This window comes from Triturus cristatus, chromosome 4_1 (assembly GCF_964204655.1).
Source record: "Triturus cristatus chromosome 4_1, aTriCri1.1, whole genome shotgun sequence".
NCBI classification, from domain to species: domain Eukaryota; kingdom Metazoa; phylum Chordata; class Amphibia; order Caudata; family Salamandridae; genus Triturus; species Triturus cristatus.
This window is the reverse complement of record NC_140585.1, coordinates 377,607,817-377,632,422: the sequence shown is the minus strand read 5'-3', so window position 1 is coordinate 377,632,422 and position 24,606 is coordinate 377,607,817. Positions and strand designations below refer to the sequence as shown.

Sequence of the window (24,606 nt, the reverse complement as noted above, 5' to 3'; positions counted from 1 at the left end):
TTCAAACGCAGAATAGGCCCTGCACACCCTCGACGCAAGAAGAGCGGTGATGCACTACATTGAGAGAACCAAGGAACTCAGGAAGTCGAAGCAGCTGTTTGTGTCCTTTGCTACTAGCTTCATGGGTAGGCCAGTGACTAAGGGCACCATCGCTAGGTGGATTGCCCTCACTATTCAATTCTGCCACAAACAGGCTGGACAGGAGCTAGCGGATGGGCCTCAGGCTCACTCCACAAGGAAGAAAGGGGCCACCGTGGCCTTCCTGGCGAACACGCCCATCCAGGACATATGCCTCGCGGCAACTTGTGCATCTGTGCACACGTTCACGAAACACTACTGCGTGGACATTCAGATGAACAAGGAAGCACAGGTTGGACAGAAGGTGCTTCAACACATTTTCAACGACCAACGCTCATCTACCACCCAGCCGCCACAAAATTAGGAAAACCGCTACAAAGTCTATGCACAGCATAGTGAATCCAGAAGGATTCACGCTGCAAAACTAATAGTTTCTTACCTGTCGGTGTAGTTTTGCAGCTTGAAGATCTTTCTGGATTCACTAGCGAACCCACCCACCTCCGCCAGGAAGATGAGGCTGGAGGAAGACGGGGTGAAATGGAAAAGATCAGAAGGAATGACAAATTACAGAAAAATGGACAAGAAGAATTAATCTATCGCCTAGGGTTAAAAAAAAAAGAAAAAAAAAAAAAAAAGGAAAAAAGAACCCGAAGATGGCGCCCCAAAGGTGGGACTTCCGCAGGAAGCACGACGACGTCACGGGAGGTGCACCAAATGGTGGTCGTCGACGCCCACCTGGGCTACAAAAAAAACAAAAAAAAAACAAAGAAAAGACTACGAATCCGGACCCAACCACAAGATCGCGGAATAATGCACAGCATAGTGAATCCAGAAAGATCTTCAAGCTGCAAAACTACACGGACAGGTAAGAAACTACTCGTTAGTTAAGCTGCCTCCCTGGAAAAAACCCTCTCTGGTCTGTGTGTATGATTGTTTTAATAGTTCTGGCTAATCTAGTGGCCAGTATCCCAGAAAAGATCTTCAAGTCTGAGTTTAACAGTGAGATGGGTCTGTAAGACTCAAATTTTTGTGGGTCTTTATTTTGCTTGGCTATCAGGGTTATAGTGGCTTCAGCCCAGGATGGAGGGATACTATACCCTTGTAAAAGAATTCTGTTAATGAGTGTCCTGAGCACTGAAACTACTGTTTCAAGATTATCATGGGAGGGTTTGGGCGGGGCCACAAAGGGGTGGGTAAACTGGGAAAAAGTGTCCTCATACGATGCAAAATTGTCTTTCGTGCTAAAAGCTCTAGATGTATGGTAGTTGCGGGTAGATCATGAGTGGATTGAGTGGTATAAAATTCCTCTCCTGGAATGTTAACGGCCTAGAGGGGGGGGGGGGGGGGGGAAGAAACAATCCAGGGTTTGTGAGTATTTAAAAAGTACAGAAGCGCATCTCTATTTATTACAGGAAACACACTTAGAGGCTAAAGCATGTGAACAAGTCTTCGGTAAATTGGGGTGGGTACAGAATGTACTATGTTCACGGCAGAAGGGGTGTACAAGAGGTGTAGCAATTGTTGTCAGGTCGAACAGAGGAATTAAGTCCAGAAATGGGACACTGATCAATCGGGCAGATGGCTCGTGGCAACCCTCTCTATAGGTGACTCATTCTTTACCTGCTCAGTGTATTATGGCCCGAACAACCCAGGTCCTATTTTAAAACTTAGTGCAAGCCTATTACAGAACCCAGTCCCGGTTATATTAGGGGGAGATTTTAATCTGGTTTTTGATAGGCAGCTAGACCGGACCTCTAGGGTCAAATATTGTGCTCCAACTAAAACTGTATCATCACTGAGGAATATTATGAAGGACTTTAACCTACAGGACCTGTGGAGAGCGAAATATGCAGCCAAAAGAGAGTATTCTTTTTATAGCAAAAAGTACAAGCAATTTTCTAGAATAGATTTTTTTCTGGCTGATCAGGTACTGCTTGCAAATATTGTATCGGTCTGTTATATCCCGGTGGGTATCTCGGATCATTCAGTGGGCGAACTTGTACTTTATCTAGGATCTAGGAATATCGAATATAGATGGACACTTGATAGAACACTCCTCCTGGATGAAAAAGTGAAGGTAGAGGTAAAAGCAAGAATAACTGATTTTTTAAATTTTAATCTTGGTTCCTCTACTGTGCAAATTGTTTGGGAGTTCTTTAAGGCCTACATACGGGGATTGTTGGGTTCGCAAATGATTTATAGGAGGAAAACCATCAAGAAAAAAGAAATAGAAGATCTTAAAGCTATAAAAGAGAAAGAATTAGATCTACAGCTGGCTGCTTTGAAAGGCAGGGAGAGTATTCCGAAAGTAGAGAGAGAGTTGTTGGAATTACAAGCAGCATTTAAAGCTAGGAGCGATAAGATCACTAAGGAAAGGTGGGAAGTCAGCAGACTAAAGAATTTTGAGTATGGAGAAAAATGTGGTCTCTCGGTGAGATCCGGTCAAGGGCACATTGAGTTGAATACTGGACATAACCCCGATAACCGGCGACCTCAGGGGCGCAGCGCTAGGGGGACAGATGCACGCCATACACCTCACACATGGACCCTACCTACGAAGCTGTGGGCTAGGCTCGCCGAACTCAAGCGTTAACTTTCATGCCTCAGTGAGCTATACCGAAACACTACTGCCGTGCTCCGGCCAACATTATGAACACGACGTTGACGCTGTACCGCCCGGAGACCCCCATGTTTACGATTAGCCACGACAATTAGGGCAATTCTCAATCAGGGCCTGGGCGACGACCGCAATAGCCGCGATGCGGGCTGGAACACTGCGCCACCACTGTTACCGACACTAAGACTAAGGGGAAAAATCACAAAACCCATAGACCTGTAATTTATCAAGATACTTACCGAATGCCTGTAACAATGCCAACATGTACAACGCCGCCGGACCCCTGGGTTACCGGCTGAATGGCTGTGTCATAATGTCTGGAAGCATCTGCTTAATGTCTCCTTGATTGGCCACCGTGGGTGGCGAATGTATACTGTAAGATGACACAACTGTGCAAAATAAAGGTCTTCCAAAAAAAAAAAAAAAAAAGTGGAGAAAAATGTGGTGCTCTCCTAGCATGGAAGTCGAGGACGGATAGGGTCAGGAACAACATTAAGATGTTGGTACAAAGAGAATCTGGATTATTGATATCAGAGGACGAGCTGATTAAGGAAGAGGCCAGGGGGTTTATGCTGGCTTTGTATCAAGAGGACACTAGACCCGGACTGGAGGAGGTTGCTGACTGGCTTAATTTGAGAGATCTACCCCAATTGTCTGAATCTGATAAGATCTATTTAGCTAGTGAAATTAGGAAGGGGGAAATACAGGAACAACTTAAGAAAATGAGTAGAGGTAAAGCCGCTGGCCCAGATGGTCTGCCGGTTGAAATATATTCTGATAATCTTGAAACAGTAGTTCCAGTGCTCGGGACAGAATACTCCTAACAAAAAAAGAAGACTAAGAGAAGTATTTTGGACCCCATCACTAGATAATGGAATAATGCACAGCATGTCAACCCAGACAATTCTTCAAGCTGCAAAACTATTTTTACAGGTGAGCGACAATTTAGTTTCTGTGTGTCTATAGAAACTAGATCCATTACATGTGCCTCAGGTCTAACACACCATACACATTTTTTGCGAAGGAACTGACCATAGGGCCAAAGATTGTGTTCTCATCCTATGTTGATTTTTTTTTTTTTAAATAACTTTTTATTGGCATTTGTAGTAAACACATAGCAAATATATGCACTTATGGAATTACAGTAAACATGTACCCTTGGACCATCGTATACAGATGTTACTATTATAGTCAGCGGATCTCACAGGCTTAGAGGATCAAGGGCCCTGCCCTATCCTGTATCCGGGCCCACCTCCACTGACGCGCGCTGTGGATGCCGCATTACACGAGAGCTGCTATATGGATCCATATCCCCTGAGCGAGTTGCCCCTCAGGTCGTTGAAGCGCGGCCAACTAATTACTATTAATGAACTGGGGACATGTAAACTGGGGAGTGCACCATATCTGGGATTATAGACCTTGTGAGACTAACGTCGGAGAGCAATGTCCTAACTTATCGTCGTGCTAAGTTTTTGCAGACGCGGGGAAGAGTCGGGGAGGGGAGGTGCAGGGGTTGATGGCGGGAGCACCGATCCCTGTCTGTGCAGGGGCCGAACAGGGTACCAGTTACAGTTTCAGTTTAGGGCCCACCGGGTGTTCATACTATGTTGATGATATGAATATGATGATATGATAGGATTTAAGCGCCTTGACGCCTTTTTTTATTCATTCATTGAAGACCATAGCCTAAAATTATTATTTGGCATACTTTTGCATAATATGAAACTTATTTCAAAGTAATTTTTTTCACAATCTCATAGATGGTGTAACATTTGTTTTGCCTACCAAGTTATGTCAGTGATATTTGGTTGAATGGAGAAGAATTAAACATCGATTTATTTATTTTGCTTTGCAGAAAAGAATTCATCAGTGGTTCGTGACAGTAATGACGACGAATACCTTCATGATCACTGTAGAGGTAAGTTCATTTATTTTTCTTGGTGTTCTTTTGTTTTTCTTTTGTTATGCCTTAGATAATTGTTAAGGATTGTCAGATCAGATTCTCCCTACCTCAGTGGATTACCTCTCCGTTTATGAATTATAATGGTGTGCATTCAGCAAATGGTGGAATTAAGTACTTTGGCTCTTCCCAGGCGGCTGCAATTTCCATTGGGCTGAACGGTGAGCAATAAAAGCTGTCACAAGAGATCATTATACGGACCAGTTACACAAATTAAGCTTCATATAAGCACTCAATGGGGCTTCTCCTAGAAAAGAATTGTGCCAGAAGTAAAGCAGGACATTGTGAAGCTAAAACACACGTATAGGAGTTCTCCAGTATTGGGGTGTCTTTCATAGATTCACATGCTTGAATATTCCCCGTCGTCGAAGTGGGAGTCCCACGGTACATAACAAAACAATGTAGTAATAACATAAGCCTATTAGGCATAAAAGAAAGAAAAAACCATAGAGTTTTCATAGATAGACGACTTGTCACTTCTATAACATATTACTGTCGTTATGTTCTAGGCCAAAACCAGCCAATCAGGCGTCCGCACCCTCTAGAACCCTCTCCCCAGAGACTCAGGCTCTCAGATTTTCTACCGCACGTCGTGTGAAGGGAGTCTCCCTGAGCTTGCTCAGTTTTTTCTTCTCATACTTCACAGAAGATTGAGTCTATGATGTATACAACCAAGAAGTCCCTCTTCAGACCTTGTGGGAGCTGTGGTAAACTGAGACTTCATTCTGAAGATCCTCACAAAAAATGTATTTATTGTTTATACCCTGAACATCAGGTAAAAGACTGTAAAATTTGTAGAACCTTCTCACAAAAAACTTTGAAGGATAGAGAAGGGCGTCTCCTTCTATGGCTACAGAAGTTAAAAACTTCAGAAAATCCTGTTTCTGATGTGGAGAGTGTATCTTCCATCCAAACTGCTCCCTCTTTGAAAAGGTCCTGTGACTCTCAAAAGGTTTCTCCTAGACCTAAGGTGATGAAGAAACATCATGGAGAAAAGATTTCTGCACAACCTTCTACTTCAAGAGGTGTGATTTCCCCCCCCCCCCCCCCAGGAGTCTCTCTGTTTCATTGACGCCCCCGAGATCTGATTCTCAGGCGTCTTAAGACTCCATCTGCGCAGTTTTTACCTCAGAAACTGCCTCTCTCGTCGACGAGCTCATCTACGCTTCCTCTGTCGACGAGAGCTGCCGTCATCGCATCTACATCGACGACCTCGCCATCTATGTCTATGATGCCAACCATGATCATGTCGTCGGCGTCTTCATCGTCGACGCTTGTGTCAGTTAAGGTGAGACCCATTTCATCGACGCTACCCTTAACTTTGTCGTCGACGACTATCAAACAGAAGAAGAAGTAAACGTCGTCGGCGGGTGCTTCGTCGTCGAAGGGTGCTTCGTCGTCGAGGAGTGGTTCGTCGTCGATGGTAGCTCTGTCGTCGGCGGTGGCTTTGTCGTCGGCGGTGGCTTTGTCGTCGACGGTGGCTTTGTCGTCGACGGTGGCTTCGTCGTTGACGATGACCTCGTCGTCGACGGTGGCTTCGTTGTCGACCGCAGTTCAACGTCGAATTTCAGCGCCAGCAACAACGGCGACGACTCCAACTCTGGATTTGCTACCATTAGAGACTTCAAACTCTCTGCTTCAACGACGACATTCGTCTCTGGATGCCCTGATACCACTTAAAACACCTGTACAGCCTCCTGAAGTGCTGTTTTCATCAGACAATGAAGACTACGAGGATGATAGATTTCGGGCTGCTCGCAGTCCTTCAGAACTTTTAATTAAATGTCAGGACTCTGATGATGATGAGGAAGACTTGCAACAAGATGATTTCTCCTCTTATGACACACATCCAGCTCAGGAACCTCATATGGCACAACTGCCTTTAAGTCTGATTTCCAATTTACAGTACATGCTGGATGATTATAATCGCCGTTTTCCGCGGTCTGGGCATACCACTCCAACGCCGCAGACACCTCAACAACCTGTTTTGCATAGGTACACAGTAGTCACACCTACATCAGTGACCAGAGAACAATGTCTTGGGATTCCTCCAATCACACTGGAAGATATTGTCGAGGAACAAGATGATGACGCTGACAAGGAGGAAGGTGAGCTAGATGATGCTTCCCTCCTTTCTGACTGGGACAACTATCAGATTCAAACACCTTCTCCCGCTGATCCAGCCCCTTTGGATTCTCCCCCAGTTGACATTGGTGGTTTTCATTTGCTCATGGAAAGAGCAGCGAAAAGATTTCACCTCCCTATGACAACCAGAGAGGAGGATTGTTTCTTATATGACTTTAAGGACCAACCTCAAAAGCAGGTCCGCTGCATTCCAATCATTGATTTTATATGGCAAGAGGGCCTTAAATTGATGCAAACTCCTAATTCGATTCCAGCCATCCTTCCTAGGATAGACAAAAAATACAAGGCTCCTCCAAATTCTCCTGCCTGTTTGACTTCACAAACAAAGCCAGATTCTATTATTACTCAGGCAGCCCAACGCCGATCTAGGAACCCTTCATCTCCTTTGTCGGCACCTCCAGATCGCGAAGGTCGACGGCTGGATGGTATAGGAAAGAAATGTTTCACTATGGCGGCAGCTACGGTTCGAGCGGCCAATTCTTTGGCGATCCTAGGCCGCTACGATCGCCAAATGTGGTCGGACATTTCATCTCTGATTAATCTCATTCCTGAATCATCCAGGCCAGAGGCTTTGAAGATTCTCCAAGAGGGAGAAAGAATTTCTTCGGAGATTATAGACTGCGCCATTGATGTGTCCTCTTCTGGCTTCCGTCTTTTGGCTGGTGCTGCAGTCCTCAGGCGTCAAGGCTGGTTACGGGCCACGTCCTTTCGTCAAGAAGTGCAAACGAAGATCCTGGACATGCCTTACGACGGTGAGTCTCTTTTTGGCCAGCATATAGATGATGCCCTTCAAGCAATTAAGAAGGACACTGACACAGCTCGTGCTCTAGGATCTTTACAATTCAAAAAACAGCCTTTTCGAGGCGCAAGAGGTCGTGGTTCCTCTTCCTCCTTTCGTGGCAATTCCAACCAATACAGGCAAGGGCAAAACCGCTATTCCTCACAAAATCAGCAATCTTATCGGCAGCAAAATTCTTCCAACTACAGACAATACAGAGGCAAATCTTCTTACAGAGGAAAGGATTCCTCAAAGAAGCAATGACTCTCACTACCCTCAGTCACGGGCTCCTCCAAAACTTGGAGGTCGAATCTCCCGCTTCTTCTCCAAATGGTTGCAAATAACCACAGATCAATGGGTTCTCGATATTGTGCGCAGGGGACACGCTTTGGAATTTATAAAGATTCCTCCAAATACTCCATCAAGAGGTCCCCCTCCTGCACATTTGAAAGAGCTACTGAAGCAGCTAAACATTTTATTGAGAAAGGGCGCGATCGAAGTGGTGCCAAAACTACAGAAGGGCAGGGGGTTCTACTCAAGGTTCTGTCTTATACAGAAGAAGTCAGGAGAATGGCGTCCCATTTTGGATTTGCGATCCCTGAACAAATACATAAAGACACAAACTTTCCGTATGTTGTCCCTACAAGAAGTCCTTCCTTTTCTCTCTCAAGGAGAATTCATGACAACACTAGATCTACAAGACGCTTATTTTCATCTTCCCATATTGCCAAGACACAGGAAATTCCTCAGATTCAGGGTGGCCGGACGAGATTTTCAATTCAAGGTCCTGCCATTCAGCCTTCGTTCTGCTCCCCGAGTGTTCACAAAAGTCCTTGCACCGGTGGCAGCTTACCTTCGCCTTCAGGGAGTTCAAATCTTTCCCTACTTAGACGACTGCCTTCTAAAGGCGAAGTCTTTCGAACTAGCGTCCAAACAAACTCTGTTTTGCAGATCCCTTTTCCAATCTCTGGGCCTCACACTGAACTTAGAAAAATCTCAGTTACACCCGGCTCAAAACAGATTGTTCTTGGGAGCCATTCTGGATACCACTCTAGGAAAAGCTTTTGTGTCGCACGAACGACGACAACGTCTTCGCGATCTAGCGACCTCTATCCACCTAAAAGAGTTTGTTTCTGTCCGACAGTTGAAATCTTTCCTAGGGATGCTGTCGTCCTGCATTCCTCTAGTCCCTCACTGCCGCCTGAAGATGAGACCTGTCCAAGAAGAACTGGACAAGCAATGGGCTCAGGTCTCGGGCACTTTCAACGACTTAGTCAGAGTCACCCATCGCTTAAAAAGAGCTCTTTTGTGGTGGACTCACGAAGATCATGTCTCCTCGGGGCGTCCTTTTCTAGCGGACACTCCACAATTTACCCTCACCACCGACGCATCTCTCGAGGGTTGGGGCGCCCACTTGCAGGGCCTAACTGTGAAGGGCAAGTGGTCTGTTCATCAAAAGACGAGACACATCAACCTGTTAGAATTACTGGCCATCTTTCTAGCCTTAAAAGCTTTCCGAACCATCATTCACGGAAGCACGGTATTTATCCGGACGGACAACACAACGTGCATGCACTATATCAACAAGCAAGGAGGCACGAGGTCCGTTCTGTTGTCCCTTCAGGCTCAAAAGATTTGGGATTGGGCGATTCAACATCACATTGCCCTCACAGCAGTACATGTTCCGGGAGCGTCCAACATTCTGGCAGATTCCCTAAGCAGATCCTCCACGACCAATCACAAATGGGAATTGCACCAACCCATTCTGGATCACATATTCCAGCTATGGGGTCCCCCAAATCTGGATCTTTTTGCAACCTATCTGAACCGGAAATGCCAGTTCTACGCAAGTTGGCTTCCCCAACCAAAGTCATGCGGGAATGCCTTTTTGATGAACTGGTCCACAATTTATGCTTACGCCTTTCCACCGATACCTCTAGTCCCCAAGGTTCTACGGAAAATGAGGAAAGAACCCTGTCGGCTCATCCTAATAGCCCCCCGATGGCCTCGACAAATATGGTTCACGGAACTGGTGCTACTGTCTCAGTGCGAACCAATCATGCTTCGTCCTCTTTCGAATCTTTTGACCATGGAACACGGTCAAATTTGTCATCCCGATCCTGTGTCTCTACACTTAGCGGCTTGGAACCGGAGTACTTTGAATTTGTAAATTTGGACATTCCTTTGGAGTGCAGAGAAGTCTTAGCAAAGGCTAGAGCTCCTTCTACTGTAAAAACTTATAAACTCAAATGGAAACGATTTTGTTCATGGTGCAGTGATGCCAAAATTCATCCTATACATTCCAAGCCAGAGCAACTTTTACCGTTCTTTTTGCACCTAGCAAAATCAGGCCTTTCATATGCTACCCTTAAAGTCTTTTTAGCGGCAATCTCACGATTCCGTCAAGATGGCTCTAACTCCCTTTACTCGTCAAGAGTATTGCAACAATTCTTCAAAGGACTTTTTCGGATGTTTCCTCCGATACGTCGGCCTCCTCCTCCTTGGCATCTAAATATTGTATTGGCGCAGCTCATGAAATCGCCATTCGAGCCCATCCATAAGGTCAGCCTCAAACATGTCACGTGGAAGTCTTCTCTTCTCCTAGCTCTTACATCCTCACGCCGGGTCAGTGACTTGCAAGCATTTACCATTAACCCACCTTTTCTTCAATTTACTAAGGACTCTGTCCTGCTTCGCACCAATCCGGCCTATATCCCTAAAGTGCCATCTGATTTCCACCTCAATCAGCCGGTTGTTTTAAAAACATTTTTTCCTAATCCTCAAACTTTTGCAGAAAAGTCACTTCATTCTTTGGATGTCAAGAGATGTCTCAAATTTTATCTTCAGAGAACTGCTGCCATTCGTAAAAATGACCAACTCTTTGTCGCCTACGGACGCATGCGACAAGGTCATCCTGTCACCAAACAATCTATAGCACGTTGGATATCCTCTGCTATTACCTTTTGCCATCAACAAGCAGGAAAACCTCTCGCTGCTGCCGTGAAAGTGCACTCCACAAGGAAGGTTTCTTCTTCTACTGCGCTTTTTGCTGGAGTCCCTCTTCAATCCATCTGTAGAGCGGCGAGATGGTCCAGCAGACGCACCTTTACGAGACACTACTGTCTGGATGCTGCAGACAACACGGACACAGCCGTGGGACAAGCAGTCCTTCGTAATCTTTTTAAATAAGGTGAGCCTCTGATGCTTCCCTCCTCCTGCATACAAGGTGCTTTTATTTATTTATGTTAAGATATATACATTTATATATATATATATGGCTTTTATATGCATATAGTCTTTTGCACTGTATATGCTATTGTTTTGATTCAGATGTACCTTGTATTATTCTGCTATCACTGCTCACTATTCTAATTCAAGCATGTGAATCTATGAAAGACACCCCAATACTGGAGAAGAACAAAAGTTACTTACCTGTAAACTGTGGTTCTCCAGTATTGGTGTCTTTCATAGATTCACATGCGAGCCACCCACCTCCCCTCAGAGGCTCTATTGTGTATTTGACTTTATGTCACTCTTGTGCTACGAAAATCTGAGAGCCTGAGTCTCTGGGGAGAGGGTTCTAGAGGGTGCGGACGCCTGATTGGCTGGTTTTGGCCTAGAACATAACGACAGTAATATGTTATAGAAGTGACAAGTTGTCTATCTATGAAAACTCTATGTTTTTTTCTTTCTTTTATGCTTAATAGGCTTATGTTATTACTACATTGCTTTGTTATGTACCGTGGGACTCCCACTTCGACGACGGGGAATATTCAAGCATGTGAATCTATGAAAGACACCAATACTGGAGAACCACAGTTTACAGGTAAGTAACTTTTTTTCTTACTGAAAAAAGACAACAGATCAATGTTGGACTTGACCCTTTCTGCAGAGTCGTTCCAAAACTTGTACCTTCACCCTCCTGTTTTCTGAACAGATTGTTGTTTTCTTTTAGGACTCTGTGTACTTTACAGTTGTTGACAGATGCTAAAGTGTTTGTGCTCTGTCCTTTAAACATGCTAAGATTGGCTTACACCCAATTTGCCTATTTAATATATTTATATGTCCACAGTAAAGCTGTGCTACATGTACCCAGGGTCAGTAAAGTCAATGCTACTAGTGGGCATGAAGCACTTCTTGTGTCACCCACTTAAGCAGCCATTTTAAACAGGTCTCAGGCCTGTTGTTGCAGCCTGTGTGTGCAATTTTAAGTTGCCATTTTAACCTGGCAAGATAAATGTCTTTCCAGGTCCAAACCTTCCTTTTTAGGTCGAGCCTGTAGCAGCGCGCATATGCTGCCCTGGCGAGACTTTTAGTAAGGGGCTTTCAAAAGCTCACCACACACACGCTCGTGCATGTGTGGCCTATTGCTTGCGGTTACCCGCACGGGTGCCATATGATTTGAATTACCATGCCCAGACACGGGCACGATAATTCAAAACACATGGCTCACTGTGGCGCGCGCGCACCACTTGCATACTTGTTATCCATGGGGCTCCCAGTCCCCTCGCCGCTTATGGGCTCAGATTCCTCAGCCCCTCCCACTAGCAGCCATGATGAAGAACAGAGGAAAAGAAAATGACAGTCTGGTTTGAGTTCAGATTTGCGAATAAAAAGTGTCCGGCTGCTTCATTACTCTACAGTAATTCAATAATTCAAAAGTGGCTTTGTAAGTTCAAACACTGGGTTACTTTTCCAAACAAGCCTGCCAGGACTTTATTTTCACTTCTCTCTCCCTTTTCCATATTTGAGGCGTTGGATGTATGACGTTACAACGCATACATTTACATCGCGGTACATTACATCGCGGTTTTTACAACGCAAGTCGTTACAACGACTTGCGTTGGAGGGCGCTGGACTTAGGAGTAGTATAATTTACTATTCCAACTCCAGTCTACGTACAGTAGGGAAGGTGTTGGATAGTAAATTATACTATTCCTTGTCCTAGAGCGCCATCTAGCGCAAGTCGTTGTAACGACTTGCGTTGTAAAAACCGCGATGTAATGGCATCTCGTTGTAAAAGTTGCGTTGTAAAGGTTGTTTACCGAGGCGTTTTATGCTCTGCCCAGGAGCAAGGAACCAGCACATGGCATCATCATAATCATCGCGCAGAAATGCAAGGCGGAAACAGTATGGCGGCCTCGGAAAGTTGGGAGATTGCTCAGAGTGCTTTCTGGATGACCAGTGACATGGCTATACGCAGTTTGTTGTGCATGGTTGGTAGAGCGAGAGTTTATGAAATAGGTAGTGTGTAAAAAGTTGGGTTTCAGTCATAGCTGGCTTGTAATTGTATTTATATAGCGCCTACTCCCCCTGACGAGGCATCGAAGCTCTTTTCGGAGAGTAGCACGCTACTCCAGAATCCAACAAGCATTGGCATAGCCAATAGGTCTCGCCATTGGGACCTTATAAGTATTTAGTTATGCAGCACAATATCATTGGTACAACAGCATCAACTGTTGCATGGCTAAACACTTATAAGGTCCCAAAGGCGAGATCTATTGGCTATGCCAATGCTTCTTTTTTCTTACATTGTTTTTTTTTGCTTTTGTATTCCTGAGTGTCCAACCCTTTGTTATTTTAGTGCCTTTCGGGCAATGGTCTGCATGTGTTAATGGCCTGTCTTACTTCGTATCCTTTTGATGGTATCCTGTCTTGTCTACAAATGGCAGAGATATTGTGGGGAGGAGGATTTAGATAAAAGGAAAAAAAATCATAACAGAAGACAATTGTGGCATTGTTACAGTCTGGATTTGTGCCCAAAACCTATTTCACGTTGAGGTGTCAAACCTAGGACCCTGCTTTCAGCCTATCCTGCTTTTATATTTGCATCCCCATCACTTTCAGCAGAACTGCACAAACGCTACATACAGTACTGTACATGGTTGCAAGCTGTCTAATGCAGCCAAGAATTTTAAGTTGGGCTTTTTGATAAACACAAATGGTAGTTTGGGCCAATTATTAATTGGGAGCAGTAGCACTGAGACGAGTCGCAAAATATATCTCCCTCTTTTTTTATTGAGAGCTCCTTTGCCAGTAGCAGCTTAGCTACTAATCTGCATAATGCGTATTACAGTAAGCCTCACATGGCACAATGTGTTCTTCATGCTACAGCAGCTCATTATGGAAAATCCTTTTTAATTGGAACGCTTTTCAGGAGACACAAATTGAAGATTTTCGAAATCTTCCCACTTGAAAAAGTACGAATTTCTATATTGTTCTTATAAGATTAGTGGATTTTATTTTGGGAGTATTTTGTTTTCCCTAAAGCATTGCTTACGCACTGTAGAAGCTTCTGAGCGTGAATGTCACAGGTAACATTTTCACGAGGCCAACTAAGCTTCCAAGCGGGATAAATAGATCCAGTGTGCTAATCTTGACAATCTGTTTTTATATTAATACTCCAGCCTCAAGCACACGCAACAGTATACATAAAAGTACACAACATTGTATGTTCTTCAACTATATTGTTTTTTTTGTTGTTTTTTAGCTCGAGCCTTGGAGCCAGCGCGCATGCGCTGCTCTAAGGATACGGCCTCTTGGAGCTGACCAGCAGTTTTCACAAGCTTGTGCTTGTGGCTATTTTTTTATTGGTCTATATGTGTGTCTTTCTGAGAAAGACATCACACAATTGGTCAAAGGCGTGTGCATGTGTCTGCCCATGGCCTAACGCTTGCGGTTATGTGCATGGGCCATCTGTTCCGACATCTGTTTTTAATTATCGCTGCGCGCACCACGCGCGTGCTTGTTAACAGGAGTCTTTCTGGCCTCTGGTTTTGTGAATGCCTTAAAACCAGTTCATTTTTCAGCTTTTTTAAAATGTATTTTGTTAGACAACTACATGCAGTCTTAATACAGCTATGCATTGAAAATACAAATGTTTGATGCATTTAATAATGTACCACCGTATTACGATAGTTATGCTATACATTGAAAATACAAATGTTTGATGCATTTAATAATGTACTGCCGTATTACGATATTTATGGTTACATTGTAGCTTTAAAGTAACTTAATATGAGCGTAATAAAACTAAGCAGGTTGGACAGCTTATGGATTTCCCTTTAACCAAGCACTTGCGTCTCGTACGGAATTATGGGTATTCCGCTCTGGGTGCTAAAACATCTCTCACGTCGTGCGCAACAGTAAGGATTTCCCATACACGCCATCACCTAATAGCAGTAAAAGCACCGTGATTCCATTCAGCATCGCTCGCCATGTAAACCAAAAGCTTTTCAAATTGTGCGTATCCCAATCCTGCAGACTTTTATTTTAACATCCAATCCTGAGCCTGTTTCTGCGCTTCATAAAAGTCGCACGTGTAAGGCCAGTACCAGCCTCACTGGTGACTTTAAACTTTTCGATGGTCAACAGCACTCACGTGATTACGTAATTGCACTCAGGGCTTTAAGTGTGCCGGGTCCTGCAGATGCTCAGCACCGGCATTTCTAGTTCTATCGGGTTCTCAGGGTGGAAAAAACAGCAACTCTGCCGCAGTACCACCCTTCAATGCCCCTGAGGTAACGTTAAAGAGACTCGTTCTAGTTCTTAAGTTCTTTCAAATTCTCATCATTTCAGCACTGAAGCATTTTCAATGTTATGTACAACGAAACAATAGTTGTTGGTTATTTAGTTTATGAAACTAAAAACCATTGACAAAGCCAACAGTCCTGGCTTCTTGCAGTTGAAATGTTACTTGTTGTATTATGTATCTGGATGCAGTAACAGCAAGATGCTGACCGGTTGGGCGGCATCTATGCTAAGCACAGATGTTTTGCTTACTGTTCTTTAAGCCACGCCTTTAGTTACATCGGCCACGCCCTTTTAAGAGATCCCCCCCCCCCCCACCCCAGTATTCTCAACCCACTTACAGCCCTGGTTGCACTGAACGCCTCTGATCACTGGTTTACTTTTTGAGATTTAGATTTCTGGACCATGTTCCAAAATTCACCCAAGCGCCTTTGGCTTAACTGTCATTTTATACTAGCTGTTGTTTGACGTAACTTGTATTTCATTTTTGTTTATTCACTATAAACTTAATTTTTTCCCCATAAATTCTACAGTGCTTATACTAAATAAACAAGCATTGGCATAGCCAATAGGTCTTGCCTTTGGGAACTTATAAGTGTTTAGCCATGCAACACTTGATGTTGTTGCACCAAGGATATTGTGCTGGATAACTAAACACTTATAAGGTCCTAAAGGTGAAACCTATTGGCTATGCCAATGCTTGTTAATACATGTAGGTCACTCCTAGGGTAGGCCCTACAGAGGGCAGGGTGCAGTGTATTGAAAAAGTTGGTCATGTACTTTTAAGTATTACATTTCCAGGTAGTGAAAAACTCCTAAATTCGTTTTTCATTATTGTGAGGATTTCCTCTCCCATAGGATAGCATTTGGTTACCTTATCACATTTAATATGTACTAACATTTGATTGGGATCAGGTAAACCTTTCATGTTTTGTGTCTGAGAAATTGTAATTGAAAATCCTCTTTAATAGTAAAGTCGGATTTTAAGTCACAATTTTGAAAACGCCGCTTTTAGAAAGTGGGCATTTTCCTGCCCTAACCATCTGGTGCCTGCAGTCTGTTCCTGGGGCACATGACTGGGTGTAGTTAGCAGTTGGACTATGTTTATTCCTCGAAGACAGACACACAGTAGCAGTATTAGGTGTGCTTGAGTGGCCCATCAACTGGCAGAAGGTGGGTGGCAGAGCTAGGCACAGCCCACTTACAACTGAATAGGCTGTGCCCTGCTTCACACAAAGGACTTATCACCGCTGCATTGTTCATGCACCCAACTTGGAGCCACGGTATAGGAGGCAGGAACCTTTAGGACTTAAAAGACTTCAAAGGGACTTCTCTAGAAACGTTCCCTGCTACAAAGTGGGCAACAGGTATACATATTGGACTCTCTGACCCAACTCATCAGTACACCTCTGGACCTGTGGAAGACTCAGAGGACTACTGTGCTTCTCTGAAAGAAGGGCTGCTACTCTGTTACCCTGCTGTCTGCCACCCTGCTGCCTGAGTGAAGGACTGGGCGAGCACCTTGAACCCAGGACCACCAGAGTGACTCCAAGGGCCTGCTGACTGGACTCCTGATCAGAAGCCTCAGGGACCGAACAGGCTCCAATCATTTCGAACCCAGCACCTGAACTCAGTCTGCTGTGAGTCTTGTCCCACAACTTGTGCCACCCCAGTCCTGGAAACTTGAAAGTGGACCTGAAGGTGATCTGCCCGCCCAGCTATCCTTTGGGCAGAACCCATGCAGCACAATGCATCTCCTCACAGCTCCACTTTGGAACTGCCACTGCACAATGTATCCCTGACACAGGACTTCACATCGCAGTCCACAGTTTCCTTGGAACCGCCACTGCACGTCACATCCTTGACACAGGCCTTCACATCACAAGCCCCTTGTCGATGGCATCCTCGATGAATTTAAGGCATCACCATCTCACAGCTCTTCAGCACAACCACTGCGGGATTCATCCTCGACACGGGATCACGCAACGCTTCACAGCCGGTATTTAAGGTACTCTTGTTCAGCAAGCGCAGCTTGGTCCTTGTATCCGACACGTGCTCCATTGTGTTTGATCTAAACTTGTGAGTTTGTCCCTGTCCGCATGAGCAGATAACCACAGTTGGCACTTTTAGGCACTTACTTATGCCTACTATCCCTTCTGGGGTATGGGCCATTAACCAGGACTCTCCAGCCATCTCTGTCCTGGTTTTTCTTTCAAATATGATTTCAGGTGTAACCCATCTCCTTGTAGTCAACCTCGTGTCCTTGACGCCAGGCGTTTCTTGGCCTTCCTCTTTTCTTGTTCCCTTGAGGGTTCCAGGTCAGGACTTGCGGAGGTTGTGACCTATCCAGCACCACCGTCTTTTCATGATTTCTTCATAAGCTGGGAGTTGGGAAGTAAGCTGCCATAGGTCGTTGTTTCTGATCATGTTTGGCTAGCTAATTTGGAGGATTTTTCTCTGACCGGTGTTGATGAAGGTCTGGACTTTGGTGGTGGTGGTCACTGGTGCCCTCCAAGTTTCTACTTCATACAGAAGGCAGGAGCGGCTGGTGACATTTGGAAGTGGTGAGGCGTAAAATTATTGTCATACTGCACCGCAGCGAGTGAGCGTAGCAAGCGAGCTGGAACAACCTATAGGGAGATTTTTTTTTTTTTTTAAAGTGAACAAATGGTGCATTTTCAAGCAAATTTGAGAAAGCAGGAAGGTTATTAAAGCAATTGTGAAAGTGCAGTCATTACATTAATAAAGAGATGTCACAAATTCCCCATATGGTAAAAAATACTAGTTCTACTATATGAGGGGGCCTAAAGAAACCTTTATCAGCAGCAAATAGACCACCAAAGACTCAAGCAAGCAGCAGTCAGGGACACAGTGAATTCTGGCGATCTTTCACAACTTTTTTAGGGGAGACAGACCTACAACTCTTTTGTACTTTATCACTAGACAACACAATATTCATGTTTCATGCAGTTGTATACAAAAACCGTGCCAGGATTATCGGCACAGCAAGCCAAAATTAATTTTGTCCTTGGCACCTCCCTACCAGCAAAATAGTCACATTTACAGCTCCCAGATGCAACGCAGTACCCTTTTGCTATCTGTTAGCACTGTCAGGCACCTGTCTTATCTCATCTTAAGGACGGTCTTTAAGTAAGGCAGGGCCTGCCCTTAAGCTGCAATGATGGCATGCCGCTCTAACACAATCTAATATATTGCTTTACCTGCTCATTATATGACTTGAATGAATTTCAATGACTGTAAACAAATGTCAATTTCCAGATGACAACATATAAAACATATAAAAGGGCATTCATTGCAGAGAGTATTTTTTTGCATGCGTTAAACGTGGCTGAAAATAATGCTTACTTGACAACTGCTTTTTATTCACTGCTCAGTAAACAAAAAATCTAGGCCTTATAGCATAAGTTGTTTCGCTTTTCTAAAAACATTCTTATCCATCAATGTTATTTATCGCTATCGACTGATTCCAAATACTTTCTCCTCTCTGGTAAGTATGGGAGGCCCAATTCTGACAGCAGGGTCAGCTCTCTGCAGAGGTGACTAAAGATTGTACATTTGTAAATACAGTACCTCGAACAGCTTTTTCCATCTCAGGGTCAGGAGCGCGAGGGCTGAATCTTGTCACGCACACCATGCTGGAACGTGGTGATACTCTTTCAGAATGTGGCTTCCGAGTCTAAAAGTGCAGCAGACTCCAAGTTTTAAGCAAAGGCCAGGCCCGTGAGAACCCAGGAGAGCTTTCACTAGCTAGGTATTCAGCAGAGGAGCTCCGAAAGCCAAGCACCTTGAGGCACTCAGTTCTAACTAAGCAAGCACTATACAAGAGTAATATGCTGCCCAAAATAAAAATCCAAAAACGCATAATCCTGGGAACAGCTAAAACTCTAATGAAGTGAAAGATTCAGTAAAAGATGTGAAATAAAAACGGGAACTAAATCACTGCCATGGGTCACCTGGATACTTATTACATTTATTGTTCACAAATTGTCAGTGTTTTTCACAATCATGATAAGGACATGAAAATAGTGCCCGACAGGGACCCGTTTCAATGTCCGTTCTAAAATGGTACCGGGTCTGAGACCCGAAGGGACCCGGCCCACTCAATGCCCGGCAGTGTTACTCACCAGAAAACCTTAAAATAGAATATGCTCACACAAGGCACCGTGATGTGTTATCGATACAGCAGTGATGGTCGGTTGTGCGAATTTTGCCATACACCGTTATTTGCATTGAAATATGAAGCATACCATGTCGTTTTAGTACAGTCGTTTTAGAGTTATGCAATTTTGTGCCCACAGCGATTTTCACATAATAATCATCTATTTGCCACAAGCACATACAAATGTGTTTCTAGTTCAAATGGTTCAAAAGTTACAAACAATACAGAAACGCGCGTTGCCGCTCCGGGTAAGGCGCTTTACCTGCGGCTTTGAAAGTGGCAGCATGTAAGAGAAGGGACGGTCGGCAAGCACTATGTGAGCTCAACCACACTGCCTTTAAGAGCAAGCACTTCCGTGATGGAAGTGCCTCCGTAAAGGCAGCATGTGTCATCAGGGCCGAAATGTTCTGCGTAAGTTCGTAAAACGCACAAATGCACATGAACTGAAAGGGTGTCCGGTTTGTTGCTGCGTGTATTTTAAGTATGCACTTTAAATAAGTGCACAGTTCTTTTCTGTCTTGCCTATTTAAAGCAAACGCTTTAAATTACAGCAGCAGAAAGAAGACACTTTGGGTTCATTTACATATGGGTTTTATGAACCAGCACAGACCCAGACAGAAGTGCGTCCTTGAGGCCTGTGTCACGGTGCCCTCAAGGTGGTCACCACAATTCGCCCCACCACCAGTGTGGTAAACACATGCCCTGTTGCCCGGGAGAGGTCGATCGTAGAAATACATTCCTGCAACAGGTCTGTTTACATGTCCGGGTCTGCGTTTACTGCCCCTGGACCGAACACAGGGGGCGTGGCATCATGGTCAACGAGATTAAAGGGGGGGGGGTCTGAAATATCCCAACAAGCAACAGAGCGTACCCCACAAACAGGCATAAAGGGAGGCCCTGATAATGGAGGCGGTGACACTGAGGACCACTTGTACAGATAGCAGATAAAGGGGTATTAGCGCCCGGGGCATGTGACGGAGAGGAGTGATAGGTGGGCAGGAAGAATGGCACACAGGAAGACCTTACACTTATTTCAGCTGCTACTACTTCACACCTTCTGTATCGAACTAAAGGTTGCTAATCTGATAAAAGTAAACCAACCAACCAACCTGCTGCGCGCTCGTTTGAAACCACGGCTGCAGGCGGCGGTGCCTTTCTTTTTCCAGCAACTGTGTCCCGGAAATAGGAGCTACCAAAGTTGCGTAGCCACTCCCCTAAGGTCGCTTCGGCCATACCAAATTAGGAAACCTAATTCACGGAGGCGAAAGGAGTGCTGAAACTGTTACCACCCCCTGCACTGTGCGCCAGCCCTGCCCCTTCCCATTATCCTGAATGGCGCTCCACTGACCGCGCCCTGGGCCAATTCCTTAGCCTCCCATTTGAAATACATGCACTGCCGCTTTATGCAGCCACTCCCTCAAGGCTGATGTTACCAGCCTCCTCGCTTGCCTCGAGGGCGAGGAATAGTCCTCGCCCTGCTTTGCATATGTGCACAGGAAGACTCTTCGAGATCGAGACAAGCACAAAAAAAAGATTTTACATAGTTTCACTGAAACTATGTAAAATCTTTTTTTCGTTTCGGAGCACCAAGCAGTGAGCACTTCTTTTCCATGGGGTTTATTCTCTAATCTCTCTCTTTAGTTTCCCCCGATGCTGGTAGGTAGGGCAACGCCCCCTACGCCCCTTAATACCAGCCGCCACTGACAGAAGGACCGATTTTAAGTTGGTGTTAAAAAGCCTGATCTTGGTTTGCAGCGTTAGGTCCTTGGAGCTCCAGATCTTCTTTAGCTGAATGAAGGCAGCCCTTGCTTTGATGATTCTTGCCATGACATCGGCATCTGTGCGGCCCTGCATGTTTATGACACTGCCCAGGTAGCTAAAGGCCTCAACCTCTTCCACTGCAGAGTGATTGCAGTTGTGCTGGCCGTGTTAGCATTCAGGATCTTGGGTTTTCCTCTGTGGATGCTGAAGCCAAGTTGTGCTAATGTGGCTGCCACATTATTGCTCTTCCCTTGCATCTGCATATAGGTATGGGAGAGGAGAACCAGATTGTCGGTAAGTTTAGGTCATCCAGCAGTGTCCAAGGTGTCCACTGGGTCCTATTTCTTCTCCTTGCTGTGGATGTCTTCATGACGAGTTCTATGGCCAGCAGGAAGAGAACATGCAAGAGCAAACAAACCCTGGCAGACTCCGGTCCTCAATTGGAAGGCTTCTGTGAGTTGTCCTCCATGGACTATCTTGCAGGTCATTGCCTTGTAAGAGTTCCTGATGATTCTTACTAGTTTATTTGGCACACGGTAGTGGCTGAGGAGTTTTCAAGTGGCCTCTCTGTTGATCGCTATTGAATGCATTGTCGATGAAGTTGAATAGCGGGGCGATTTCCATTCCATTGATTGCTTAATGATAGGCAGTGTTGCAATCTGGTCTGTGCAGGATCTATCTTTGTGGAAGCCAGCTGGATGGTCTTGCAACTGAGCGTCGACTTGTTCCTTCATTCTGTTCAAGATTATTCTGTTTAACACTTTCCTGTGGTTGATAGAAGAGATATCGCTCTGTAGTTCGCGCAGTTACTCAGGTCATCTTTCTTTGAGATCTTATTGAGATAACCCTACTTTCAGTCTGATGGCACCTTTTCCTCTACCAGATCCTTCCAAACATGGGGTGAGCATGTCTACTGATGTTTCAATGTCTGCCTTCAGTGCCTCCGCAGGTATGTTGTCCGGTCTTGATGCCTTCCCATCTCTCAGATGTTTGGCTTGTCGTATTTCTTACTTGGTTGGTCTGCTGCAGTCAATTGACAAGTCCTTGTCAGCTGGCTTTTTGTCTGGTGGGTACTACGGCACAGGCTGGTTAAGCAGTTCTTCAAAGTGCTCCACCAATCTTTGTTGTTGGCCTTCATTACCCATGATTGTCTTCCCAGCTTTGTCTTTAACAGGTCTTTCTGGCTTGCTGCATCTGCTGGGGAAATTCCTTGTGATGACGAAGAGTTCTTTCAAGTTTCCATTGCTTACTGCTTCCTGACCTTCGGTGGCAAGGACATAAATTAATCTTCGCTTGCCTGCTCTTAAGCTTCTCTTTGCTTCCTTGTTGATTTTGGTGTACTTGCCTTGAGTGTTCCCATTTTTTGCTCTTGTTCGGCTGCTGCTTTCTTTTCTTTCTCTCTAGAATTTTGCAGAGAGTCTCCCTGGAGATCCATTCTTTATTTTTTTTTTTTGTTAACAAACTTTATTGCCTTTTACATGTTATACAGCAGGTCCGCTGTCTGCGGCGAGGAGATCCATTCTTTATGATGGTGTTTCTTGGGACCCAGTACCTCTTGGCAGGTTGATGTCACTGTTTGATTTTCTCCCAATGACTTTCTACTGGGGCTCTGTTGTCCTCTAGTTCTTGCAGGACTTGAAACTTGTTACTGATGGTGACAGAGTATTCATTCCATTTCTGTGCATCTTTGAGGAGGATTTATATAACTGACTTTGGTTTGTTGAGTCCATCCATGCTTTCTTTAGCTTTAGTCTGACCATGACAAGGTGATGGCCTGACACCGTGCCCGCTCCTCTCAACACTCTCACATCCTGCAGGGACCTTCGGATCTTCTTGGCAATTTAGACATGGTCGATCGGATTCTCTGTTGAATGGTCTGATGACATCCATGTTTCCTTGTGTGTACTTTTGTGTGGGAATACACTACTGCCTATCACCAGACTGTTCAGGGCACAGAGATCTGCAAACCTTTAATCATTTTCGTTCTTGTGGCCAAAGCCATGGTTGCTCAGTGTTGTCGCTTCCAATCTTGGCATTGGGGTCTTCCATCAGTATGGTGATGTCTCTCTCAAGGCACTTTTCCAGGATAGACTGGAGGCTGTTGTAAAACTGTTCTTTTTCTTCTTTGCTGTCATTTGTAGGTGCTTAGCATTGGATAACATTCATGTTGATCCTCTTTTTTTTTTTGTGGATGGTCGCTGTGATAATTCTGGGACCATTGGCTTTCCATCCAATAAGAGCTCTGTTGGCTGCTGGCATTGGCATCAGTGCTACTTCCTGAGTTTGTGGGGCATTCTCTTCCTATTGTCCACAACACAGCAGCATTTCTTCTGCAGACAGTCTTTTCTGTCCAGGCTGTGTCCAAGCAGGGCAAGGTTGTATTTTCATCTCCGTTGCCACTTAGGCTGTCTTGCCTGTCTCATACATGGTCCTCACATTTCATATCCTGATGGCGATGGTCTTGTTTGGAAGCAGATGGATCAACTAAGGACTTTCAGGGAGCTCTGGCTTTCACCAGAAGATGTCAAAGCTCTCTGTGAAGGAGATTCCTCTTACCCTAAGGCCGGGATGTATTTTGGTTGACATTTATGTAGCTAGGATTTTTTGCATGGTGGGGTAGCTTGTCCCATACATAACCCTCCTCCTTTCACAGCTGAACTTGGGACCGGCATTGGTGGAGTTCTTCTAGATACTATTTTCACTTAAATCTTTAAAATTGCATATCTCCATTTCTACTGATTGGATTTTTGTCATTTTGGTTTCAAATACTTTATACAATTTTATTCTATTTGTCTAATTCATTGTGAGGTTTTTCTTGTGCTGTTCACTTTAATGCTGTTTAACTGCTGCATAAATACTTTACACATTGCCTCTTAAGTTAAGCCTGACTGCTTTGTGCCAAGCTACCAGAGGTTAAGCACATACAAATGGTGTGACCTTTGTGGGTCACCCTGACAAGGATGTGGTTGCTATCTGAATGCCCCCACTTTTCAACCAAAAACCCAATTTCTTACAAGCACTACGTTCAAAATGCAGTTAGTCAGAACTAATTGGGAAAGCAACATTAATAAAGAGCTTACAGGTAGGTAGTACAGCGTTGTGCAGGAGTAAACTCACAGCGTTTCCAGGAACGCAAGACTACAATATGCCCAATTCATTTACCTTCATGCTATATACATAACACCCAAGTGTTTGAATCTCATGCTAGAAGTGGACACTCAAACATGCCTAAGATATAACCTTCAGAATGTTGATTTTATACTTAGGATGTGCAGCTGTGCGGCACTGATATATTACTTGGGTAAGGTAGTGGAAACACTGAACATTCCACTGAGCAAAGACGTCCAATGCCTCCTAGAGGTATGTATGCCTTGTAGGATTCTTCCTGGACAGAGAAAGCTAGCAAAAGATTTATAGACTTACTTTTCACCTTCGCTAAAAGGCACATCACTGTGCGTTGGAAAGTGGCTGCAGTACCAGCTTTAGAGGACGGGAATTTTTTATAATGTAAATAGGCTAAAGTGAAAAAACAACGCTAAAAAAGGAGAAATGTGAGT

At 44.6% G+C, this 24,606-nt stretch overlaps 1 protein-coding gene across 2 annotated transcripts in view; it reads left to right on the top strand.

Moving 5' to 3' along the window:
- Positions 1-24,606, top strand: part of FBLN1 (fibulin 1) — an 852,642-nt gene that overhangs the window by 250,322 nt on the left and 577,714 nt on the right. For both annotated transcript variants that reach the window (XM_085652428.1, XM_085652429.1), the window contains exon 5: positions 4,551-4,613. In XM_085652428.1, the coding sequence (XP_085508554.1) occupies positions 4,551-4,613 (63 nt within the window). The remainder of the gene's footprint in view (positions 1-4,550; positions 4,614-24,606) is intronic.